This window comes from Monodelphis domestica, chromosome 6 (genome assembly GCF_027887165.1).
Source record: "Monodelphis domestica isolate mMonDom1 chromosome 6, mMonDom1.pri, whole genome shotgun sequence".
NCBI lineage: Eukaryota > Metazoa > Chordata > Mammalia > Didelphimorphia > Didelphidae > Monodelphis > Monodelphis domestica.
The window spans coordinates 88,419,737-88,445,048 of NC_077232.1; the positions used below are offsets into that span (position 1 = coordinate 88,419,737).

Sequence of the window (25,312 nt, forward strand, 5' to 3'; positions counted from 1 at the left end):
ATCAATGGTTTCTTAAGTCAGTCCTCATATCCTATAATCTGAAAATATTCCCCCTTCCAGGTAGTGAACCAATTGGTGGTCGGTCATTTTCCTCTGTATTCTCTTCAGCTTTTCAAGATCTTTTTTAAAATGTGCTAGGAACTAATTAAGATGAGGACTCACCATTGCAGAGACCTCTTGGAGGGTCTGCCTCTTAATGGAGCCCAACATTATAGCAGGTTTTATGGCTGCCATATCACACTCCTGACTCATATTATTGATACTGAGTTTGTGGTCCAATAAAATACTCAGACTACTTTTGGTTGATCTCACTATCCAGCCGTGCTTCTTCCCCAAATGAAAATCACTGACAGTGAAAACCATACAAAAAATATTCAGATGTTGCTTGGTTTCCTTCAGGCTTAATACTTGATTATTTGAGAATCATCCTGCTATAGTGGGAAAACATAGGCATAGAGTCAAAAATACATGGATTTGAATCCTAGCTCTGATATTTTCTACTTGTGAGATTGTGTACAAGTCATCAAAGACTTTTGGGATTCAGATTTCTTCTCTGTATCATGGGTACTGCTACTGCTTTTATTTTCTACCTCATAGGACTGCTTCGAGGAAAGCATTTTGCAACCTTTTAAGTACTATATGAATGTGAATCATTATTATCCTTATGCCACGGATATTTGAGATTGTAATTGGTGAGTGATGAGAAATAACATCTGTTTAGGGATCAAAGAGGGAAGGGAACTGTGGTCATATGATGGCCAGAAAGTAGAAATGGTTGAAGAATTTTTGATACAGTGGATAAAGAAATTTTGACATTAAGAATTAATGGTTTCAGGTCACAAAGCTCACATTGAAACAAAAATCAATGGTATTCTCTTGCTTTTAAAAATATATGATTTATATGGCAGCTAGATGGTACAATGAATAGAGTAATAGGCCTGGAAGTCTCAGATACTTCCTAGCTGTGTGACGTTGGGCAAGTCACTTAATTCTGTTTGCTTCATTCAGTTTGTTGTTTGTTTTTCAGTTGCATCCAACTCTTTGTGAACCCTTTTGGAATATTCTTGGCAAAGATATTGGAATGATTTGCCATTTGTTCCTCCAGCTCATTTTCCAGATGAGGAAACTAGGCAAACAGGGTTAAGTGAATTGTTCGAGGTCATACAGATAGTAAGTTTCTGAGGTTGAATTTGAACTCATAAAGAGGAGTCGTCCTGGTTCTAGGTCCAGCACTCTATCCACTGGGTTTGCACCTAGTTGCCCCTCAGTTTCTCATCTGTAAAATGAGCTTCAGAAGGAAATGGCAAACCACTCCAGTGTCTTTTCCAAGAACACTCCAAATGGGATCATGAAGGGTAGGACACAGCTGAAATTACTGCATAGCAACAACAACAAATATGGCTTATAAATTCATAACTTTCTTACGAGTCATTTCATCTTTAAACTGGTAGAAGCAACACCAAAGGGAATTGATCCTAAATAGTCAGCAAACAAATAAATAATAATAGTTTTTAGAGAATTAGAAATCAAGGGATGCTTGGAAGGCAGTGACCATTATTTCTGATGCACAAAGAAGAAAATGGTAGATCAATTTAATGCTCACTGTAGATTTTAGGAGAGTAGATTTCAAAGGTTCAGAGACAAGATATTCCTTTGGTGTGAGACTTTAAAAGTTGTGTTAGTTAAAGAGAGATGTAAGGCCCCTGGCAAAGAGTTTCTGGTGAGGCAGTTACAATTGATTTTCAGGAGGAGGATGAAGCTCGAGCTTGATGTTGCTGCATGGGGAGCTCACCAATGAATTCTATCAGTACAGGTCTTCTGTTGTCCAATTCAATGCTTATTCTGCTGTGTTACACTATCATCTTTTTTTTTTCTTGACCACCTGGTAGCTCAAAGTGCTTCAGAAACAATACCAAATTAACCAATTACCAAAATAATAATGACATTTTGAGAAAAAAAAGTAGATTTCAAAGGTTCAGAGACAAGATATTCCTTTGGTGTGAGACTTTAAAAGTTGTGTTAGTTAAAGAGAGATGTAAGGCCCCTGGCAAAGAGTTTCTGGTGAGGCAGTTACAATTGATTTTCAGGAGGAGGATGAAGCTCGAGCTTGATGTTGCTGCATGGGGAGCTCACCAATGAATTCTATCAGTACAGGTCTTCTGATGTCCAATTCAATGCTTATTCTGCTGTGTTACACTATCATCTTTTTTTTTTCTTGACCACCTGGTAGCTCAAAGTGCTTCAGAAACAATACCAAATTAACCAATTACCAAAATAATAATGACATTTTGAGAAAAAAAAACAAACAAAAAACTTTTTAGCATCCTATGTCATCCTATGAATAGTAGTTTAAGTGATAGCCACAACTTAAATAGAAGCTCAGAGAAGGGAAATTTGCCTATTCACATGACTTAATGAGTATCAGAGCTGGGGGCTCAGTACCAAGTTTTCGTAATTCACAATCCATTAGACTGCACTGAACTTATCTCCTTGATTTTTTTGATTAGTTTTAAAATCTCTCTTCTGGGCTTATATACAACATATCACCATGGAATTAAACCCAGATGCTAAATTTCCTCATCCATAGAAGAAAGCCCAAAGATATTTTCCTAGAGAATAGAGACAGAAAAGATCTATCTTGTAGCTTGGCTTCTGTTTCACTGCAGGAGGATTATTGGAGCAGATAGGGAAGCAGGCTCTAGATCATGACTTTTTTTTTCTTTTTTCTTGAATTGAAATTTTTTATTTAATTAATTAAGAATATTTTTCCATGGTTACATGATTCATGTTCTTTCCTTCCCTTTCTTCCCCCTGTCTCTGTAGCCAACTGCAATTTAACTGGGTTTTACATGTATCATTGATCAAGACCTATTTCCATATTATTGATAATGGCACTAGGGTGATCATTTAGAGTCTACTTCTCTAATCATATCCCCATCGATCCATGTGTAGATCATGACTTCTTAATCTGAGGTTCATAAACGTTTCTGAAAAATATTTCAATAACTGCATTCTATAATTATTATTTTAAATCCTTATTCCATCTTTGAATCAGCTCTTAAGTATTAGTTCCATGGCAGAAGAATGGTAAGGCCTAGGAAATTGGGGTTAAGTGATTTTCCCAGGATCACCCATTTGAAACCAAGACCTCTCATCTGTAGGTCTTGCACTCTATGGACTGAGCCATGTATCTGCCCCATTGTAGTCCGTTACAATTTATTTCCATTATAATGGTATCTATTTTATGGTATGCATTTAAAAGAATTATTTTGAATATGGTCATTGATTAGGTATGTCATAAATGAAATTCTTGTTTTGAGAGGAAGTTAGACAAGAGTGGGGATCCTTTACCTTTTTATGTGTGTGGTCTAGATGTCTTTGGCAGTCAGTCTGGTAGAGCCAATGGACCCCTTTTACAGAATCATGTCCTTAAATAATTGAAAAGAAGGCTAAATTCCAGTTAGAAGTTAGTGAAATTGAGATGTAGTATTTTTCACTCTTCAAGTTCATGGAGCCCCCGAAATCTTACCTCCTGCCCAGTTTAAGACCCCATGTTAGGAACCCACAGATTAGAGCTCTGAGGTCCTTGACAATGTCTAGATTCAGTGACCCAGAGTAGGCAGCTCTTTCAGGTTGGTATCATGATTATCTTGGTTGGTGAGGATTACTTGGGGTGTGTCCTGGGAACCATTGCCACCAGGGTACAGGGTGGGTCACCAGGTGTTTGGAATGGACATGTAGAAACATGACTGGAGGATAGGGCTAAAACACAGGTGTTAAAGTTGTGGAAGGCTGACTCTAATTAGGGAAAGGATATGTAAACTCTGCTTACTAAATGTTGGGTGGGGGAAGAGTTCGTTGGACCTATTCTTTCCATTCCTTCAGGTTTTGGAGTTGTCAAGAGTACTCTGTGGGTTGAATGTTGAACTGTATATTCTCTTTCACTAGTATGAAAGGGAGGCATTAGAGGTAATAGTGTAATTTGTCTAGCTTTGGGGGAGAAGGTGTGAGAGAATTGTGAAACATGGAAGAGACCTGGAGGGTGTGAGAGATCTGCAGTGTTTTGGCCACTGGGTCAATAACTCCATTGATACTCAGGAAGTGATCATCTAATTTTGGGGAGGACAGGTGGAACAGAACATGATTAAATGTATTCAGTCCTTGACTTGTAAGGGTTCCTCTCTGGGACTGTTAACTTGTCAGCCTGGGTTATGTAGGTTTGTTCCTTCTGCAAACTTGGCTATCAACTTATCTTGCCATAGGCAATACAGAACTATGTGAACATGCATGCTATGTAGGGCTGGGTCCTAGGAGAGATGTCTGATTGTGCACTGATCCAACAAGTCTTGAGGGGGATCTTTCATGAGTCATTGAAATTCAATTCAACAAATGTTGAGAACTTTATAGAAGATAATACATGAAAAACTATGAGCTCATTACTTAGATCAAATGGCATTATATATTTTTATAATGCTCATATTGTATCCAGAACATGAATTCCAAACAATTAGAACTCCAAAGATGGATTAGAATGGCTTGTAGAATAATGAGTTCTTTATTACAAGAAGTGTTCAAATTCATGCCCAGATAACCAATTTTTGGGGATGCAGGATTCCTGCTCAGGTTGCTTTTGGACTAGATCATTGGTATTAAATGCAAATAGAAAAGCTGTATATTGTCTTAGAAAACCACAAATTAATATTATTCATGTTTTTTATAGTTTGTATTTCTTTTGTTAAACATTTCCCAATTATTTTTATCTGGTTTGGGAGGTGCTCCAGACGTCTCTGAGAGAGGCATGAGATTGACAACTTTGAACTGAATGATACTTGGGAATCTTCTTGAGATATTTTTTTTATTCCAAATTTTACAAAACCAAAGGAAATAAGCATTTCCATATACAAAGAAAAAGAAGATAATATACAAATGAAATCACAAATCTATTTGTTTGACTTACTTTTCTTCTTAAATCCCATCCAGAAGTGTCTCAGCCACTGCCCACCCTCTCTGTATCACAAAAGATATCATTAAGGTGGCCAAAATGTACATATAAATTCTTTCATATTTCCCCTGTCTGTTCACTTTTGTGAAGTAACACTCACAGTTTATTCTTCCAGCATTAATTCTGTGGCTCTGTATGATGTTATGGTTCTACTCATTTCACCATTCATTATCTCATGTAATTCTTTCCAAAATTAAAAAAAATCAGTCTGTTTGTCATCATAATCATATACCATAATTTGTTCAGCCATTCCCCAATTGATGGGCATTCCTGCAGTTTCCAATTCTTTGCTGCCACAAAGAGAGCTGCTATAAATATTTTGGAACATATGGGTTCTTTTCCTCTTTGCCTGATATCCTTGGGAAACAGACCCAGCAATTCTGGGGCTAAGTGTATACACAGTTTTATAACTCACTTTATGTAGTTCAAATTGTTCTCTAAAATGTTTGGATCAGTTTGCTGCTCCACCAACATGTAAAGCTAAGTGTTTTTATTTTATTTTTTTATTTTATTTAATTTATTTATATATTTATATATATGTATAAAATATTTATTAATTTTATATTTATTTTATTTTATTACAAAAGAAGGATTTTGTAATCCTTATAGTAAAAAAAAAAACACTGGATTTGGTGTGCGAGGTCCTCCCCATGTAATTCATTACCTGTGTGAAGTAAGCTAAGTCATTTAAAGTCTCTGAGCCTCAGTTTCCACATCCTTAAAATGAATGAGTAGAGCAAGATGACTTCCAAAGTATTTTCCAGCTGACTTAAATATCATTTTCTTAACCAATTTAATTAGATGTGGGTCCCCATGGGTCCCTTGGCTATAGGTGAAAGCCAGTCTAGACACTTGGAGATCCAAGGTAAGGGTCATCAGCCTCAGATGTGCCTGTGGTGGATAAGCTCTGACAGGTTTTCCCAATCTGGAATGACTTTGAGCAAGACCTTGTAATGCTTGTAATCTGAGGATGAGCCCAGGTAAGTGTCAGAATGCACCTCACCAGAGGGCTGGCCAGCAGCTATTGAATGCTTTTTGGCCATAACTCTTTGAGAGAAAGGAGCTATGACCCCTGTCCTCCCTGACCCCTCACCCATTGATGTTTTAAGTGTTGTTCTAGGACAGCCTTAAGTGGGAACCCTTTGTACTGGCTCCCTATTCCCTCTGCCTTTGGTAAATTAAGTGGCATCAGTGTAGTTTAAAAGTACAAAAAAGATGATAGGATTCTTTAGAATTAGTTATAGTATGTTATAGGTGTTTTTTCAAAATAGAGTGAATCAGTGGAAAGTACGTTATAGTTATGGTCAGAGGATCTGGTTGGGGATGTAGACTTTAAATTAACATCCTAATGCAAACACCAACAACATGGAAATAGGTTTTGATTAAGGACACATGTAATACCCAATGAAATCACGTATCAGCTACGGGAAGGGTGGGGGTAGGGAAGGGAGGAAAAAAATATGATTCTTGTAACCAAGAAATAATGTTATAAATTGACTAAATTAATTTAAATTTAAAATTTAAAAATTTTTTAAAAAAAAATGTGAAGAGAGGTGGCCTTGCAGTACCAGATATCAAACTATACTATTAAGCAGTGGTCATCAAAACAATTTGGTACTGGCTAAGAGACAGAAAGGAGGATCAGTGGAATAGACTTGGGGTGAGTGACATCAGCAAAACAGTCTATATGATAAGCCCAAAGCTCCCAGCTTTTGGGACAAAAATCCACTATTTGATAAAAACTGCTGGGAAAATTGGAAGATAGTATGGGAGAGATTAGGTTTAGATCAACATATCTTACCCTACACCAAGATAAACTCAGAATGGGTGAATGACTTGAATATAAATTAGGAAACTATAAGCAAATTAGGTGAATACAGAATAGTAAACTTGTTAGATCTTTGGGAAAGGAAAGACTTTAAAACCAAGCAAGAGCTAGAAAAAAATCACAAAATGTAAAATCAATAATTTTGATTACATCAAATTAAAAAGTTTTTGTACAACAAAACCAATGCAACCAAAATTAGAAGGGAAGCAACAAATTGGGAAACAATCTTCATAACAAAAACCTCTGATAAAGGTCTAATTACTCAAATTTATAAAGAACTAAACCAATTGTACAAAAAAATCAAGCCATTCTCCAATTGATAAACGGGCAAGGGACATGAGTTAAAGAAATCAAAACTATTAATAAGCACATGAAAAAGTATTGGCTCATTTTAGATCAAGATACTAGCCATTGCCTCTGAGTTCCCATCACATTTAATTTGGTAAACTGGGAGGAAGGCAGTTCTATCTAGGGCTGTGACTCTTTTTATTACAGCAGCCAAATCAGGGTATTTTATATGGATATCATGGGTGGGAACTTAGGATTGGGGTCAGACACAGTGATCTGTATATCCCAAAGGAAGAGTTTTCTGTACCATTTTTTAAAAACAGATCCACTTAGGGCCAACTGCATTGTCATGGGGAAAGGGGAAAGAAGAGGGATGGTGTAGGATGGCTGACTAGGCTGGAGGTTGGGTCAACAAAACTTCAGACCATGAATTCAATTCAGCAAACTTTGTTTCACACCTCCTGTGTGCAGTACACTGCCTTAGACACTGGAAAATTTAGATAAGATATGGTCCCTTCCCTCATGGAGCTGGTATTGAATAGAAGAATCACACACACACAACTATTATATACAGTAATAGATGATAACTGTTGGAAAGGGGAAATCACATTCTCTGTTTCATGATGTAATAATGTCTCTTCATGGACCTGGAAGAATGTAGATGGTCCTCAGTATCACTGATATCCAATTCTTTCTAAGAATTGTGAATCCAAGTCTTTCCAGAATTAGGTCCTCTAATGGGGCATTTTTTTCTTGCATCTTGACTAGTTGGCCTGAGTCAAAAAAGTATGAAAAGAAGTCCCTAGGCATTATCATTACTCTCCAGTGTTCACATGCAACCTCTCAGATTCTTCTTCTTCCTATAGTGACGTAAATTAGAGTTAGACCTAGGTCAGAGTGGGTCTTTTATCTGGCATGCCACTAAAGTAAAAGATCCAGTCCAGCATCACTTCAGCTAAGCCCTAGGAAACAAGGTAGACTTTAAAAGACACAACACACACATCATCTTTGATTTCCTTGGCACTACTTAGATCATTCAACATTACCTAAAAAAGATTTAGACTTCACTTCTTAATGTCTTTCCCAACTCATAGAAGAAGGTACAAGGGGATATCCATTTAATTCAGAACAATTCAGTAGCCAATGGGGATACAAAGATTTTTTAAATGACCAAGCTCCCATCTTCAAGAAACTTATAGTTTTCTAGGAGGTGTGATTCTACATAGACAACCAGCATGTATTTATCAAAAGCCTAACATATATGTGAGACCCTATTCTAGCTTCTGGGATACAAAGATAAAAAGTGAATAGTCTGTGCCCTCAAGGAGCTTATGTTCTAATTAGAGAATCAACACCCACACAAAAATAAAGATATACAGAATATATACAAAATGAATTTAAGGGAGAGAGGGCAATAGAGGCTGATGGAAGATGGGGAAAGGTTTCACATAGAAGTTGTACTTGAGCTGAAATCTGAAGGAAAATAGAAATTCTGAGAGATAGAGGTTTGGTGGAAGAGCCCTCTAGGGACAGGGGATAATCAATGCAAAGATTTGGAGGTGGGGGATGGAATATCATGTGAGCAACACTTAAGTAGGCTAGTATGGCTGTACTATAGAAAGAATGCAAGGGAGTAATGTTTAATAAAACTGGAAAAGTAGGAAGAGCCCCATTTGTGAAAAGCTTTAAATGTCAGAGAAAGGAATATATATTTGATCCTAAAAGTGTTAGGAGCATATTAAGTAGGGGCTGAGTAGACCTGTACTTTAAAATTTTACTTTGGCAATATGGGAATGGAACAAAGAAAAGACTCAAAAAAAAATGCTCTAGGAAAATGGCAGGAGAGAGTGCTTGCCTTGCAATGACCTAGTTTCATATGCTATCTTCAACAATATATAACATATAAAAGTAGAAGTTGCCCAAAGGGACCAAATAATAGTAGCTTTTATATATGTTGTTGTTCACTCATTCAGTTGAGTCCAACTTTTTCTGAGCCCTTGGACCATAGCTCATCAGGCCCTTTTAACCACTATCATTTGAAGTCAGTCCAACTTCCCTGTTTGTTTTTTCCAGTGTTATCTATCTATATTGGCCTCTCCATCCCCTTTTCCTTTTGCCTTCAATCTATCCCAACATCAGGGTCTTTTCCCATGTGCCTGTCTTCTCATTATGTGGCCAAAGTATTAAAACTTGAGTTTTAGGATTTGTCCTTCCAATGAATAGTCTGGATTGAATTCTATACGTATTGACTGATGTGACCTCCTTGCTGTCCAAAGGACTCTCAAATGTCTTCTCTAGCACCACAACTTGAAAGTGTTGATTCTGTGGTGCTCAGCTTTCCTTCTAGTCCAACTCTCGAAGCAACCATTCATGGCTACTGGAAAAAACCAAAGCTTTGACTATACAAACCTTTGTTGGCATGGTAATGTTTCTACTTTTTAGTATGCTGTCCAGATATGCCAAACTTTCCTTGCAAGGAGCAAGAATCTTATAATTTCATACCTGTAGTCACCATCTGCGGTCCACTTTGGGCCCAAGAATATAAAATGACTCTACACCCATTTCTTCCTGTCTACTTGCTAGGAAGTGATGGGACCATTTGCCAAAATTTTAGTTTCTTTAATGTTTAGTTTCAGAACAGTTTTCACATTCTTCTCTTAAATGAACCCTTCCCAAAAGGCTGCCTAATTCTGCACTTTCTGCCTTCACCTAAGATTGTTGATTTTTTTCCTGGCAACCTTAATTCCAGGTAGTAAAAATAGTTCCAAGGCAGAAGAGTGGTAAGGGCTAGGCAACTGGTTTAAGTAACTTGCCCAGGGTCCCACAGCTAGAAAGTGACAGAGGCCACATTTGAACCCAGGACCTCCCATCCCTGAACCTGACTCTCAATTCACTGAGTCACCCAGCTGTTTTTATGGTCAGTTCTTACTGTTGCTTCTTCACCTCAGGAGACAAATAAAGTGATCTGATACTCTCATATCTTTGAGGACTTGCCACATTTTGTTGTGATCTGCACATTCAAAGGCTTCAGTGTAGTTAATGAAACTAGAGTATATGTTCTTCTGGAACTTCTTTGCTTTTCCCATAATTCAGCGAATGATGGCAATTTGGTCTCTGGTTCCTTTGCCTCTTTGAAAACCATCCTGCTCTCTGTTGATTTTTAGTTCATATATTGCCAAAGCCTACCTTACAAAATCTCAAGCATAACCTTGCTGGCATGTGAAATGAGTACCATTGTCCAGTAATCTGAACATTCTTTGACAATGCCCTTCTTTAGGATTGAGACATAAAATGATCTTTTCCATTTCAGTGGCCACTGTTGATTCTTCCAAATTTGCTGGAATATTGAGAGCATCACTTTTTAGAGTTTTAAATAGCTCAGCTGGAATTCCATCATCTCCACTAGCTTTACTGTTAGCAGTGCTTCCTAAACCATATGTACGTGGTGAATTGCATTAAATTGAATGAATTGGCATTGCCAAAACAAATTATCACCTGGTAACCAAGTCTCTGGTAGTGAGATGCACTGACAAAGCCTAGTTCTTACCTTGACAGAAGTCTCTTGCTGGAATTTTTTCAGATATTTCTTCTTCTTAATAATAGATAACATTTTTATAGTTCTGTAAGTTTGCAAATACTATGTCATTTCCCCCCCAACAACTCAACAATAAAGAAGTAGGTGCCCTTATAATACTTATTTTACATATAAGGAAACTGAGGCAGATCAACACTAAGTGATTTGCTCAGGATCACACATCTAGTAAATGCCGAAACTCAGATCTTCCTGACCAAGTTCAGTGATCTATCCATTGTGTTAGTTCAGTAGCCCAGTTAGAGCTTGGTCTGTGTGGCAGAGCCCTCTAGAATACTGGACCACCTCTATGCTATGATGCAGTTCATCCTTAGTGAAAAAAATATTGTCTTTATTTTACAGATATGGAAACCGAGCCCCATAGAGGTTACAGGATTTAGAACTGGGCTTGATACTATCAAATTTATTTTATTTATTTTACAGAGGAGAGAACCATGGCCCCCAAAGGTTAAATAAATAACTAAGGGTCCCATATCTGGGTACTGCTTGAGTTAAGATTTGCAAAAAGGTTCTTAATCCACTGCTCTTTTCACTATAGAAGGTATAAATAATCTGCCCAAGATCACTAAGATGTAATTGGTATAACTTTAAGTTAGGCATGGTTTTTCTGACTCTATATCCAATTGTCCTACCTGGGATAGTATCACAAATACCTCCTCAGTAATATCCAGGATAAATTCAATTCCTACCCTTTAAAAAAAATCTGACCCCATGAGTATAGAGATAAGGGATTAGCTATTTAGAGAGGTGAGGAATATGTTTGATACCCTAAAGTAGAAGTAAGAAGTTAAATGCTCTGTGGAACTCAGAAAGTATAGTTGTTTTTTGTTGTTGTTGTTGATTGTAGTTAACAATAATTTCAAAAGAATGATAATAGTACATAACTCCATAATGTTTTAAGGTTTACAAAGCACTTTCCTTATAGTAACTCTTCTGAAGTAGGTAGCTGTAATGCCCATTTCACAGATGAAGAGGCTGAGTATTGTAGAGGTTAATTGGCTTTCCTAGGATATTACAGCTAGTATATGCTAGGAATCAGCGTTCAAAATTGAATTTCCTAATTCCAAATCCAGTGCTCCTTTCACTCTTTTGTTTGGAATCTGAATGATATCTTTGGTCCTTATAACATTTATGCATGGAACTTCATCACTGCTTAGTGGTTAGGTGCCCCCTCCCTTTTTAAGGGTTTGCTTTTTCACAACTTCTAGATTCTGTTTTGGCCACTGTTTCTTGAAGTTGATGACTACACAATATTCAGTTTTCTAGGAATTCAAACTGGTTTCTTAAATTCTTAAATGGAAAAATTGGTAATTATGAGTAGGGAGAAGAGAAGTATTATAATGAATAATTCTAAAAGTTACAAATGTTAGTAATGAATATTTCATAAATCTTATACCTGCTTTGAGTGAACCTTGAAAGCACGGTTCTAAACCTTTTTGATGTCAACCCTTTGACAGGCTAGTAAAGCCTATGTACTCTCTCAGGATGATGTTTTTAAATGAATAAAATATATTGGATCACAAAAGATACTAGTTATATTGTAACTCAGTTATCAAAATATTTCAAAAAACAATTTCAAGTCCTTAGGTATATGAGAGCCTTTTTTTTTTTTAATCAAGGGTAAGGTTTCCAACAGGCTAGTATTTGAACAGCTTGTACAGTAATTTTTCATAGAGCCTAACTGCTTCTAATTAGAGTATTATGATAATTTTCTGAGTGCCACTGATCTATAGGAAAAGAAAAATCAATGGCTACTCCAGTGCCTGGCACACAGTAGGCATGAAAAAATATAATGAATAGAAAAGGGAATTAATGATAAAGGAAAAAGGGTTTAAAATCAATTTGGTACTTTCCAAAGAAAAATTGAAAGGCAAATTGAATATGAATATATCTCATTTAGATTCTACAAAGCACTTTCTTTACAACAAACCTGTGAGGTAAAGTAGTATGAGAAGTAGTAGCTGCATTTTGTGTTCAGGCTCAGAAGACTGAAGTTATAGGATCAGCCAGAACTCATAGGATATGACTTTTAGAGGAGAAAAAAAAACAAACAAACAACTAAACTCTTAGAGATTATCCTACTTCAACCCTATCTAAATAGTAGAACTGGCTATCAAACCCAGGTTTTTAAAATTTAAAAACAGTGTTCTTACTGCACCTAGGCATTTCTTTCATTGCAGACATATATCTATGTGCATGCACGTGCATGTGTGTGTAGAAGAGGGATGTATTAAAGAAATAGAGAAAAAACCCCAAAAGGCACATACACAGAAGTAAATACTTACAGAAACTCAGAGAGACACACAGAGAGAAACACACACACACACACACACACACACACACACACACACACACACAAAGGAGAGAGAGCAATCTCATAAAAAAAATCATCCAAATTTCTCCATAAAATCATAGATTTCAGAAGGGAAGGGTACTCCAGAGGCTGCCTATTGTGGCCAACAAATTGTGAACTGTCATTTTCTATTATCAGCTAAACCCTCAACAAATAGTAATTTAGCCTCTACCAGAAGACCTCTAATGATCAAGAACCTACTACTTGCAGAAGCAGCCCATCCCACTAGGTAGTGAGATGGATAGAATCCTGGATAGGAGACCAGGAGAGTTAGTAATGCCTGAATTCAAATTCCATTTCAGACATTAGTTGCATGACTCAGGGCAAGTCCCTTAAACTTAGCCTCAGTTTCTTTAACTGTTAAAAGGGGATAATATTAGCACCTACCTCATAGGGTTGTTGTGAGGATCAAATGGGATAATATTTTTTTAAACCCTTACCTTCCATCTTGGAATCAATACTGTGTATTGGTTCCATGGCAGAGGAGTGGTAAGGGCTAGGCAATGGGGGTCAAGTGACTTGCCCAGGGTCACACAGCTGGGAAGTGTCTGAGGCCAGATTTGAACCTAGGACCTCCCATCTCTAGGCCTGACTCTTAATCCACTGAACTACCTAGCTGCCCCTCAAATGGGATAATATTTGTAAAATGCTTTGTAAATCTTAAAAGTGTTGTATAAATCCTAACTTTTATATTATGTTCCTTACATTCAGCCTAAATATACTCTCCATAACCTCTGCCCTTTTGGGTCAAGCACAACTGGCCAAATTCTTTTTTCACATGGCAGTCCTCTTAATTGAAGTCAACAGTCGGGTTCTCCCTAAATCTTCTCCTCAGATTAAGTATGCCAAGCATCATTCTTATGTGTCTTTGTCTTTCATCCTCTGACCATCCTGGTTGTCTCTGGACATGCTTATTTGTCGTTTCCTTTCTAAAATATGGTACCTAATAGTTAGAACAGAACTGTAGCGGTGATTTGATCAGCTTCCTCATTCTGGACAGTTTCTCTTTTTTAAAAAAATATATTTTTATTTCTGTCTTTTGTCTATATTGTCTAGATTTCCCATCTCCCACTCGCTGCTCTGCCCCAGATAGCAATTTCTAATGACAAAGAGATTATGGTTCTCTTAATGCAGTTAGGTGATATTGTTGATCCTTAGTGGGTTTAGAATCCACTAACTCTCTGTTTCCCACCCATCCAGACCCCAGCACAGATTTTTTTTCCTTGACAACCCTTATCTAGCCTTACCTCCTCCGCTCTGTTTTTGTGCAATTGACTACTTAACCAATGTATAGAACTTTCACACTTCTCTATTGGATGTCACATTATTACACCGAGCCATCATTCTAGCCAGCTGAGATTTGGGTGGGTAGAGGGGCTCCTAAATGTCATCTGGTAAATATGTCATCTATATCTTTATCCAGATGCATGATAAAAATATTGAACTGTCCAGGGTCAAAGGCAGACTCCTGGGTCCTATAATACAGACCTCTAAAGTAATTTTTTTTAATGGATTGGACCAATGAATTCAGTGATAGGGAAAAATCCCTCATCAGAAACGTTATCAGGTACCTTGTTAAAATCTCATGGACCAGTCAAAAAAGGAACTGAGGTTAGTTGGGCAATCTCTCTGGGCACATTTCCTCATCTTTAAAACTAGGATATTAAACTTTTAGAACATGCCATGTTTTTATTTTCATGTCACATTGTTAGTCCATCATGGGCTAAGAACAAGTGTAGGAACTTTTGTCATTTTGCTGTCATACTATTTTCTGATCAATTTGAAAGTCATTCTAGGGCTGGTATGGTGCTGTAGAAAGAATTCTAGGTTTGGAATCAGAAGACCTAAAGAGAAGTCCCAGTCCTGGTTCTGGGCAAGTCATTTCATTTCTCTTGGCTTCTATGATCTCATCTGTAGAATGGGTATAATATAATTCATTGAATCCATGGCCAAAAATCCATAAAGAACATACATTGCAAACTGTGAAGTGGTGTTGAAATGTGAACTTGAATCATTTTAAAGCTGGAAAGCCATATGGATCATGATGTTGGAACTGGAGATGCCTTTAGAACATAAAGCTGGGAGACTCCTTAGAACATATCACAGATGGGGAACTTCTTTGAATCCTGAATGGCAGTACTGGGAAGACCCTGGAGAATGTGGTGTTTGAGTATTAGAACTAGAAGGGGCTTCAAAACTTTGGGGCTGGAAGGAACTTGCCTTACATACAATGTCAGAGCTGGCAGGGGACGTTAGGACATAGAAGACAAAATGCTTGATCTGGAAGGACCTTGAAGACAGAAGACTAGAACTTAAAAGGACCTTTCAGACTTATCGCCTAATCGGTCCACCTCAATGCTCCCTCATTTTATGGAAGAAAAAACTGAGTCATTGAAGTAGTAGGTCATTATGAACGGCATTCAATATCAAAAACCTGTCATCTTCACTCCTAGTTTGTGCAAGCTCATGATCCCCTCCTAAGCATCCTCTCTCCCTCTGCCCTCCTCCCTTCCATTTTTACAGCCTCCGTCCTGCGCCCCCCACCCGCTAGCAGTGGTGAGTTCCAATAATTACCTGCAGTCTCATTTTTCACTTTAGCCCATGCAGCCCATACGTGGCTGGGTGGGTGGCAGGAGGCGGGCTGGGAGGGGCTCGAGCGGATGCAGTACGGGCGTGTGACTGCACTGGCGGCGGCGGCAGCGGCAGGAGCCGTAGCAGCAGCAGTAGGCAGCAGCAGCAGCAGCAGCGGCAGCAGCAGCAGCAGCAACAGTGGCAGCAGGCAGAGCTGAAGAGCTGAGCTGAGCCCAATCTTAGCCAAGCATCTTTTGCTGCAGTCGCCAGAGGAGTGCTTTGCTCGCATCTTCTTCCTGGAGCGGAGGCAGCCCTGGGAGCTTGTTGGGCATGGGAGTACCTGACTGAGGACCGGCTCATTCCCCGCCTGCTTGTCTGCTGGAGAAAGTGCTGGGCTGCTGGGTGTGCGTGTGTGTGCGCATATGGTTATTTCTCTTCAGACACGCAGACCACCTACTGCCTTCCCCCACCCTGGGCGTGTGGCATTTAGAAAACATTTTTTCCCTAGAAGCCACTGTCTCTCCCTCTCTGTGGCGGTGTTCCCCCTCACCCCCCTGCTTGCCGTTTTTTTTAAACGTCCCTCCCCCGCACGTGCACCCCAACCCCCAGCCTTTGCTGCACCATCAGCCCTCAGGATGCTGCCGTGCTCTGGAGCCCAGGCAGCCCCCCGCCTTTGCTAGGCAGCATGGATGGTGCTCTTGCGACGACCTCTACTGATTCTCTCCGTCCACTGCGGCTGGGCATGCTGAAGAGCCCTGCTGTCAATGGGCGAGGACGCGGACACGCGGAAAATTAACCACAGCTTTCTCCGAGACCACAGCTATGTGACCGAAGGTAACACCCCTGTTGTCCTTCCCCATCCTCCTGCCCAGGGAGTGTCGGCATGCCCAGATGCCCTCGGAAGGTCTGTCTGGATTGATCTAATGTGTGTGTGTCTTTCCCCACCCTACCCCCTTCCTGGTATGATGGATGCGATGGAATCAGCCTAGATTTGCAGAGAGCAAGGGTATTCTGTCATAATATGCTAAACTCCGTAGGCTGGGGTGAGGGGTGGGAAGGAGGGCGCGGGGACAGGGGGCAGCGGGATCCGAGCAGCCTGGATTGCGCTAGGGTGGGTCGCAGTTATAGTTTCCCTGTGAGGAAAGCAGGAACTGGGGGTTTGCATATTTAATTTGTCCTAAATGCGGAAAACGGAGGCTTAACTTGGCAGAAAAACCCCCTGTGTTTTAAAGTTAATGGCTTGAAGGTTTGGATGGGAAGGTTTTCCATCTCGCCCTGGCAGCCAGTTGGGAGCCAGCAGTAGAGAATTTTCTGGGCTGCTCCTTCCCGGGAGAGGAACGTGGACCTAGAAGAAACCGAGTGCACAGCCTGTCCCTTAGGGATTTCTGTGCCTCCGTTCTTTATGTGTGTATGTGTATGTGTGGGGATAGATCTTTATATCTATTTCTATTTTTTTTTTATTCTAAGAGAAATATGTTTTTCTGTAGGAGAAAAAAAAAAAGAGTCCCTGTGTCTGATTATGCATTGAGTCCAGAGGACCTGGGCAGTTGACAGTGGGCCAGGCCTCCAGGATTCTGCTGAGCCCAGTGCCTTGAAAATCAGTAATATGTCCCTGGCCATGCTCACACGGAGCTAGCTCCATGTTGGGAAGCTGAAAAGTTGGTGGCTAGAGCTGGGCCTTCTGAGCTTGGCTGAATCAGATGCCGGAGGTAGCCAGCCTCTCTCTATGTAGGTCAGCAACTTCCAAGAATTTGTTTGCTTTGACCTTGCTCGGTGCTGGTGCTGGTGGTGGCGGCACCTGTGATTTATGGGTGACCCTTTTACAGCTTCTAACCAAAAGTTCCATGTGGGGATTAGGGAGGGAATCTCCAGGCCTGGTAGCCATTTGATGAAGATTTAATCCTAGAGCAGGATCCTGCTGCAACCCAGAATTGGATGCCTCTTGCCTATTGATGATTGTAGGTTTCCCAGATTCACCAGTACTGAAAATATGTTGCAAGGTGCCTTTTCTTTGTTGTTTCATTTTAAAGCAATGTTACAGTGTCTGGAATGGGCTCTAAATTGCTGAGAGAGCCATGGCTTTGCAGGGAGGAATTTTCTGATAATGAATTTGGCTTTGGCTTTGCAGATAGATGTATTCTGATAAATACATAGTACAGACACATATGTGTACACACAATGGACATGTGCAATGAAAGCACATATATATGGTATATATAAACATGTCCTACACATATTTATTCCCATGTACACAATTCATGTGTAGACTCATATACATATACATATGGAATATTGGATCATAAGATTTGGAGTCAGAAGGCTGGTTGTCCACTTGTTAGGTATATTAGAGGAGATTCCTTTTTGGGTGTGGGTTGGACTAGACCATCTCATGATGGGTTCTCTCAAATTCTGAATACTGGGATCCCCATTAAAATCCCAGCGGAACCACTTATAATCTGAGTGGCCTCAGGGGAATCCTTTCCTCTCACTGGGTCTCAGTTTTCCTCACCTGTAAAATGGAGGGACTTGTACCTCCTTCCTTTAGCTGACCTCCAGCTAAACTGGTTTCTGCCCTCCAAGGTCACTTCCGACTCCGAATCCTGGGATTTTCCGACACATTCAGAGAACTCTTAAATGGAGACACCAATGGATAGACTTAGCCAGAGAATCTGTCTGAGTTTTCCAAAAATGTTGACTCTCATAGGCTGTGTCAACATCCCAGTTGCTTTAGCCTCCGCAGGAAATAAAAACAAAACACTGCTGAGGCTTTTGTCAAGATGCCGCTCGTGACAAGGGCAGTCCAGTAAATGCTGGCAATTAAAATACATGTTCCATTTGCAGCTTCTTCTGCAGTCATGACTCAAGCAGAGAAGAGTCTAATCGTTAACATGACTGCCGGGCGAAATTCTAGTGCTATAATGATGTGGTTGAACTGTCACCATCGTGTCTTACGCTTGGAACCGTCCCTTACGCACCACTTGACACTGCTGACTCATCCCCAGACCTGGCATCTTCCCTTTTAGCTTCTGCCCTAAGGAGAGAGAGGAAAAGAAACCAGAAAAGAAGCAGCTGCCTACCTGGGCAAGGGGAATGCAGCCTTTTCAAGCTGGGGAACTCGTTTCCCATGTGGCTTTCTTTGGTTCAGGTAGCCCACGACAAGCCTTTGTTGCATGATCGAGATGGGATCCTGGTTCTTTGAGTGGTTATTTCATTAATGCATTGTGGGAACAGATGGTAGATTAAATGCTGTTTGCATGTATTGGCCAAGAGGCAGTGAGAATGGAGAACCAGATTGGGTCAGGAAGCCCTGAGTGCAAGTCCTGCTTCTGACCTATCCTGGCTATAGAATTCTAGGCAAGAACATGAACCCTCTCAATGCTTCATGTAACATACATGTGTATGTGTGTATGCCATTCTGTCATGAGGGATTTTAGAGGTCATTTCATGTGACAGAAAATACTCTGGCTTCCTCTGTGAAGAAAGTTGCGTGGATGTAGAGGTGAATGTAGAAACATAGAACGTTTCTATGTCATGAATTCTTTTGGTAGAGTTGGGAAGCCTATAGACTCCTTAGAATCTTGTTTTTATAAAATCGTAATGAAAGAAAATGATACATTTTAGAGGTCAGTGAAGATTAAGGTGTGACTTTTTTCCTATGAAAATTCCCAGACTCCCCCGATAGGTATTTACAAATCCTTAGAGTTTTGTGGACTTCACAAATTTGGTGCCAAATGAAGGAAAATTTGCTTCTCTTTTGTCTCATTGAAATTCATAAGGTATTAACTTCTGTTATCATTCTTCAGGACCACTGTTGTAATGTCAAGAATACTCTTCCAGGAGTCAGAAGACATGAGTTCTAGTTCCAACTCTGCCTTTTATTACTTGTATGTCAATGAGAAAGTCAGTGAACTTTTCTGGGCTTTTATTTTCCCATCTGAAAAGGGGGATAATACTGTCAACCCTACTTACCTCTCAGGATTGTTCATTTATTCAATAATTATTTATTGACTACTTCCTGTGTACAGAGCACATTGCTAGTCATTGAGGGAGGGGTCAAGAGTTGGGCAGGGAGGGGCTAAGCAAACAAAGTTTAGAGAAAAAACAAGTTTCTCTCTTCTTGGAAGGCAAATATGTGCCCTGACTACTATAGAATTTTAATGAAGAATAAAGATAAAGGTCAAATGAAGAAATTTCCTTAGGATGAGCCCAACTTGTACTAAATGTAATTAATATGATAAGAAAAGCCTGGAAAGAGTAAGAGTTCTTTGGTTTTAGACTATCATATCACAGAATCTGGTCAAATCAGAAGGGATTTTTCAGAAAATTGTTCTACTATCTTTATTACAATAAATGAGGACCTGGAGACAGAAACTTGACCTGGTAGTCTGGAATACCTAAGTTCAAGTTTTACCCTTTAATGAATACTATGTGTCTAGGAGCAAATGATTGAATCTTTTGGTACCCCAGACAATTCTCCAAGAATTCAAATGACAGATAGAGTGAATTTCTTGGATTGAAATCACAGATCTAGGTTTTTAAAATAACAAAATGAGAAATGAGTTCTTTTAACTCATAATGATAATTTGAAATTTGTAGATTTTAAAAAACTGTTTATAAAAGACTATTTCCTCACTTATTCTCCCATCTTATAGGGTTAGTTAGAGCATTATTCCCATTTGACAGATGAAGAAACAAAGACTTGATGAGATTGCCTTGATCTAAATCACCCAGTTTGTGGATTCCTTATAACTTTTCTATTTCCCCTTACCTTCCCCTTATGTTTAATGTCTTTTAAAGAAATTCCCTGTATTTCTGTTATGAATTTTTAGTGGAAAGAGGTCTCAATTAAATGAAATTAAACTATCTTCTCTGAAGGAGACCAGTTTAAACTTTTCTAATCTTTTCCTCCAGGAAAATTTATACTTTTTGTCTTCTCTTTACGTCAAACATTCGAAACAGAGGATCCCTGCTATTCCCAGAAGCGACTAGGTGAAGCAAGCATGGGCTTCTTTAAAAGTTCTAACTCAGAGCTAGTGGAACTCTGTGTTTTATGAGTTCATAGATTCCCTGAACAATAGACTTAGAAGGCATCATACAGGGGGCAGCTGGGTGGCTCAGTGGATTGAGAGTCAGGCCTAGAGACCGGAGGTCTTAGGTTCAAATCTGGCCTCAGACACTTCCCAGCTGTGTGACCCTGGGCAAGTCACTTGACCCCCATTGCCTAGCCTTTATCACTCTTCTTCCTTGGAGCAAATACACAGTACTGACTCCAAGAGGGAAGGTAAGGGTTTTAAAAAAAAAAAAGAAGGCACCATACAATTAGAAGGGACCTTAGAACATAGGCTTTTATACTTGGAAGAGAACTTAAAATTTAGAAAACAGAATGTCAGAACTAGAAGGGACCTTAACTATCATTTGGCTCAAATTCTTATTTTCTAGATTGGAAAAGTGAGACCAATTGAGGCAAAGTGACTTGCTGATAGACCTGGGACTTGTTCTTCAGTCTTATACAATCACCTGGGAGTCTAGTTTATAGGTGTATAGGTAAAATTTCTCACCATAACAGGATTCTCTGATCATCTAGAACATGGGTACTTAATCTTTTTATGCATGTGCCATGGACTGTTTCAGCAGTCTCTTACAACTTATAGACCCCTCTTAGAATGGTGATTTTTAAAAAAATTCTTAATTTTAGGACATGCTTTTTTTCAGTGAGAGGATAATGAAAATAAAGATTTTTTCCTATTTAAATTTATAGACGTATTCTTCCTCTCCCCTCTAAATTTCAGATTGAGAACCCCATTATAGAACCATAAAATAAAGAATTTTAGAGCTGGGAGGGAGTTTAGAAATCATATTACCCAAATCTCACATTTTCCTTAGACAAAGTAAATATGAACTAGGTAGATGAAGTAACTTTCCCAAGATCACCTAATGAGTTAGAGGCAGAGTGAAGGCTGGAATTCTTTTCTGACTTCCAATTCCCTTCTTTCTACCATCCTATACTGGTAATGTTCTGACTTTTCTTTGCTCTGGCAATGTGCTCATTTACTTTTGTAAGCTCAGCTTTAGTAGTCATTTCCACAGTAAATATGGATGGTGTTTCTGCATCTTTCTTAGGTAATATAATTTTGGAAGGGAGGAAGTTTTAAGATAAATGTTGTGAAGCAACAAGAGAAAAGAGTAAGAGTACTTCTTTCCTTAGAGCCTGAGGGAAGTAGTTGTTATCTTTTAGATTTACTAAAGAGACATTTCCTGAAATACCTGAGTTTAACTCTTTGGAGGTCACAGGATATTAAATTCAGAACTAGAGAATTTTTGCCAGGTGCTGTCATCTTGAGAGAGCTGAATGGTAGGACTTCTATTTCCAGAACTGAGGAGAAATGAGCATTTATATTTGGTGATTGTATTGTACATATATTAAAATATGCAGAATAAATATAAATAAATATAAAGTGGTTAAATATGAGATAGTTTAGGAATTGGGCCAGGCCAGTAGCAATTATGGTACAAGAAAAGAAATCATAAAGAAGGTGGTTCTTGAACTTCCTCCTAAAGCTCATTTTTCTCTAGCATCTACTTCTGATTCTCTCCATCTTTCCACATTAGCCCCATTACACTGTAAGTACATTGTGCCCTTGGGCCTCTTCTTCTGATTGGTTGGTTCCTCTCAGAACCTGTATTTTAAGGGAAGTTCTTAGACTAGGCATGTCTTTCTGTCTCTCCCAGGCTTTCACCACCAAGCCCTCAAATGAGCATCTTTGTCCAGTACGTAACTAAGGATGAGGAACTGATGTTTTGGGGAGAGACTGGCATTGGATATATAGACTTTTGAGTCACTTGTTTAGAGATGACAAAACCCAAGAGAACTGATGAGATCTGTGAGAAAGGGAGACTCTATAGCAATGGGAGGACTAAATCAAAGCCTTGGGGAATACATGATATAGATCATAAGCCAGCAAGAGTGTTTGAGAAGACAGCTAAGAGTAGAACTTAGAGAATAATGTACCCAGAGAGGCAAAAAATATTCAGGAGGGGAGGGTGGTCAAAAGTATCAAACACAGCCAAGAGGTCAAGTAAGATGAGAATTAGAAAAGCCTGTAATAATTACAAATGAAGAATTTGTTGGTAATTCTGGAGAAAGGGGGAGGGGAGAGATAGGAACAGAGACAGTGAGTTTTCTCAATTTAGCAGTAAGTTTAGGATCTAGCATGTGAAGTGTTAAAGTGTGAGCTGGATGAGAGGAAATGAAAGCAATGAATGTAGTAGAAATGTAGTAGACAGCTTTTTTTTGTTTGTTTGTTTTTAAGGAGTTTAGCTATGAAAGGGAGGAAAGCTAAAGGATGATATGATTGTTGATAGGATGAGAGATTGGAGAGGTCTAATGAAGTTGCTTTTTTTTTTTTTAAGAATGGAGTCCAGAGCATGTCTAAAGTCACAAGTCACTAGTGAAGGAAACAGTAGAAAGTAGAAAGGGAGAAGTTGAAGATTGGCAGAAATGAAGGGATGCAAGGGAAGTTGGGAAAGTCGGATGAAGGGTACATGTAGAGGGTTTAGTCTGGGCAAGGAGAAAGGCTCTTTTTTTGTTAGAGACTAGGATAAAGGAGAGACTGGGGAATGATATCAAGGGGTTTCACACTGAAGAGAAGGATAGAAGAGGGAGTTACTACTAAATGGTCTCAAATTGTTCAGTCAGGTATGAGGTGCAAAATCTTTGTTTTATTTTCTTAAGTTTATTTATCATATAGAATATAGAATATTTTTCCATGGTTACATGAATCATGTTCTTTCCCTCCCCTCCTGTAGCCAATGAGCAGTTCCACTGGGTTTTACATGTGTCACTGATCAAGACCTATTTCCATATTATTAATATTTGCACTAGGGTGATTGTTTAGAGTTTACACCCCAAATCATATCCCCGTCAAATAATGTGACCAAGCAGTTGTTTTTCTTCTGTGTTTCTACTCCCACAGTTCTTCCTCTGGATGTGGATAGCATTCTTTCTGTAAGTCCCTTAGAATTGTCCTGGATCATTGCATTGCTGCTAGTAGAGAAGTCCATTACATTCGATTGAAACACAGTATATCCGTCTCTGTGTACAATGTTTTCCTGGTTCTGCTCCTTTCACTCTGCATCACTTCCTGGAGGTCGTTCCAGTCCCCATGGAATCCCTCCAGTTCATTATTCCTTTGGTCACAATAGTATTCCATCACCAACAGATACCACAATTTGTTCAGCCATTCCCCAATCGAGGGATATCCCCTAATTTTCCAATTTTTAGGTGCAAGATCTTTAGTTGAGAGAGGAGAAAGGGAAGATAAGGGAGGATTGAAGATAGAAGGGAGAATTTGTGATAGTCTCTTTGGGGAATGAGTTAGAAAATCAATTAAGGAGAAAGAGAAGGATTGACTTGCTATACTGAGGACTGAGTTGAAGTTAGACAACATGAATTTATTGTGTACCCCACACAGTTGTGCAAATTCCTCCACCACCATTTAAACAGTGCATAAGAAGGAACAGAGGAAGTGCATGGTAAGGATAATGCAGAAATGAGGTTTCTCAAGGGATGATCAATAATAGAAGGGCATTGAAGGATTCAAGTGTAGATAACAGTATGAAATTAACTTGGTTAATTGTAGAGCTGAGATGAGGAGGGGAGGAAAGTGAAGATGGAGCAGGGATAATAACTTGAGAAAGACTGAGTGGTAGAAGAGGGGGATCTTGATGAAGGCAAGAATAGATTCAGAAAGGGTAAAGCATAGGGAGGAAGCATGATAGGAAGCTATAGTCAGCTAAATGAATGCAGAGCTTTTAATGAAAGAAGTGGACCATTTGTGGGTAATGTGGGTAATATCTGGGATGTTACCATCCTTCATGGTATGTGGGATCAGTAGTAATAATAATATTAATATTAGTAACCCCAAATAATACTACTATCAATAATAATAGCTAACATTTATATATTGCTTTACAATTGACAAAGCACTTTATATTATTTCCTTTGCTCCTTACAACAACCCTGAGTTTGTGCTATTCAGTTTTACAGATGAAGAAACTGAGGTTGAGAGAGATTAAGTGAGTACCTCAGGACCACAAACTAGTAAGTGTCTGAGGCAGGATTAAAATGCAAATTTCTCTTATTCTGATTGTTGGTACTTTATTCACACATAACCTAGGTCATAGGATTTAAGGAAATTGAGGAATTGGGAGGTCAGGAAGTTTGAAGAAGTGTCAACATAACATTGAAGTCTCTTAATATTTTAAAGGGAAGAGTTAGAAAGCAGAGGAAGACCATGAACTAGGTGCTGACCTTCTTAAGAAATGGGGGGGGATGACTAAGGGTTAACATGTCTTCAATAAAACAGAAAACTAGTCTGGTGAGCTTCAGAGAAGATGTTGCTGATGAGTGGCAGGAAAGAAGAGTCAGGAAGTGACCATGGCGACCAAGAAGTATTTCAACACCCCTCCAGAGCCAGTGTGATGGAGAGACAGTCTGTAAGTAAAGTTATGCCCAGTCCTTGAGAGAATGATCAGAGATGCAAGATCATCTGGAGGAAACCAAGTCTTAGGGAATGAGCAAGTTTATGGAAAAGAAAATGTTCTTTATTGTTTTAAGTTGAGGTTGAACTTAGAATAATTGAATAATAAGAGATATGAGGAAATTTCAGAGCATACACC

General features: G+C 39.1%; 1 protein-coding gene across 3 annotated transcripts in view; it reads left to right on the forward strand.

Moving 5' to 3' along the window:
• Positions 1 to 25,312, forward strand: part of PPP2R2C (protein phosphatase 2 regulatory subunit Bgamma) — a 414,849-nt gene that overhangs the window by 123,083 nt on the left and 266,454 nt on the right. Inside the window, exon 1 of one of the 3 annotated variants that reach the window (XM_001364551.4) lies at positions 15,741 to 16,468. The exons of 1 other annotated variant lie outside the window; for it this stretch is intronic. In XM_001364551.4, coding sequence (XP_001364588.1) covers positions 16,399 to 16,468 — 70 coding nt within the window. In that variant the 5' untranslated portion in view covers positions 15,741 to 16,398. Of the gene's footprint in view, positions 1 to 15,740; positions 16,469 to 25,312 lie in introns of those variants that run through there. One more of the 3 variants, XM_007496759.2, reaches the window with a different exon arrangement.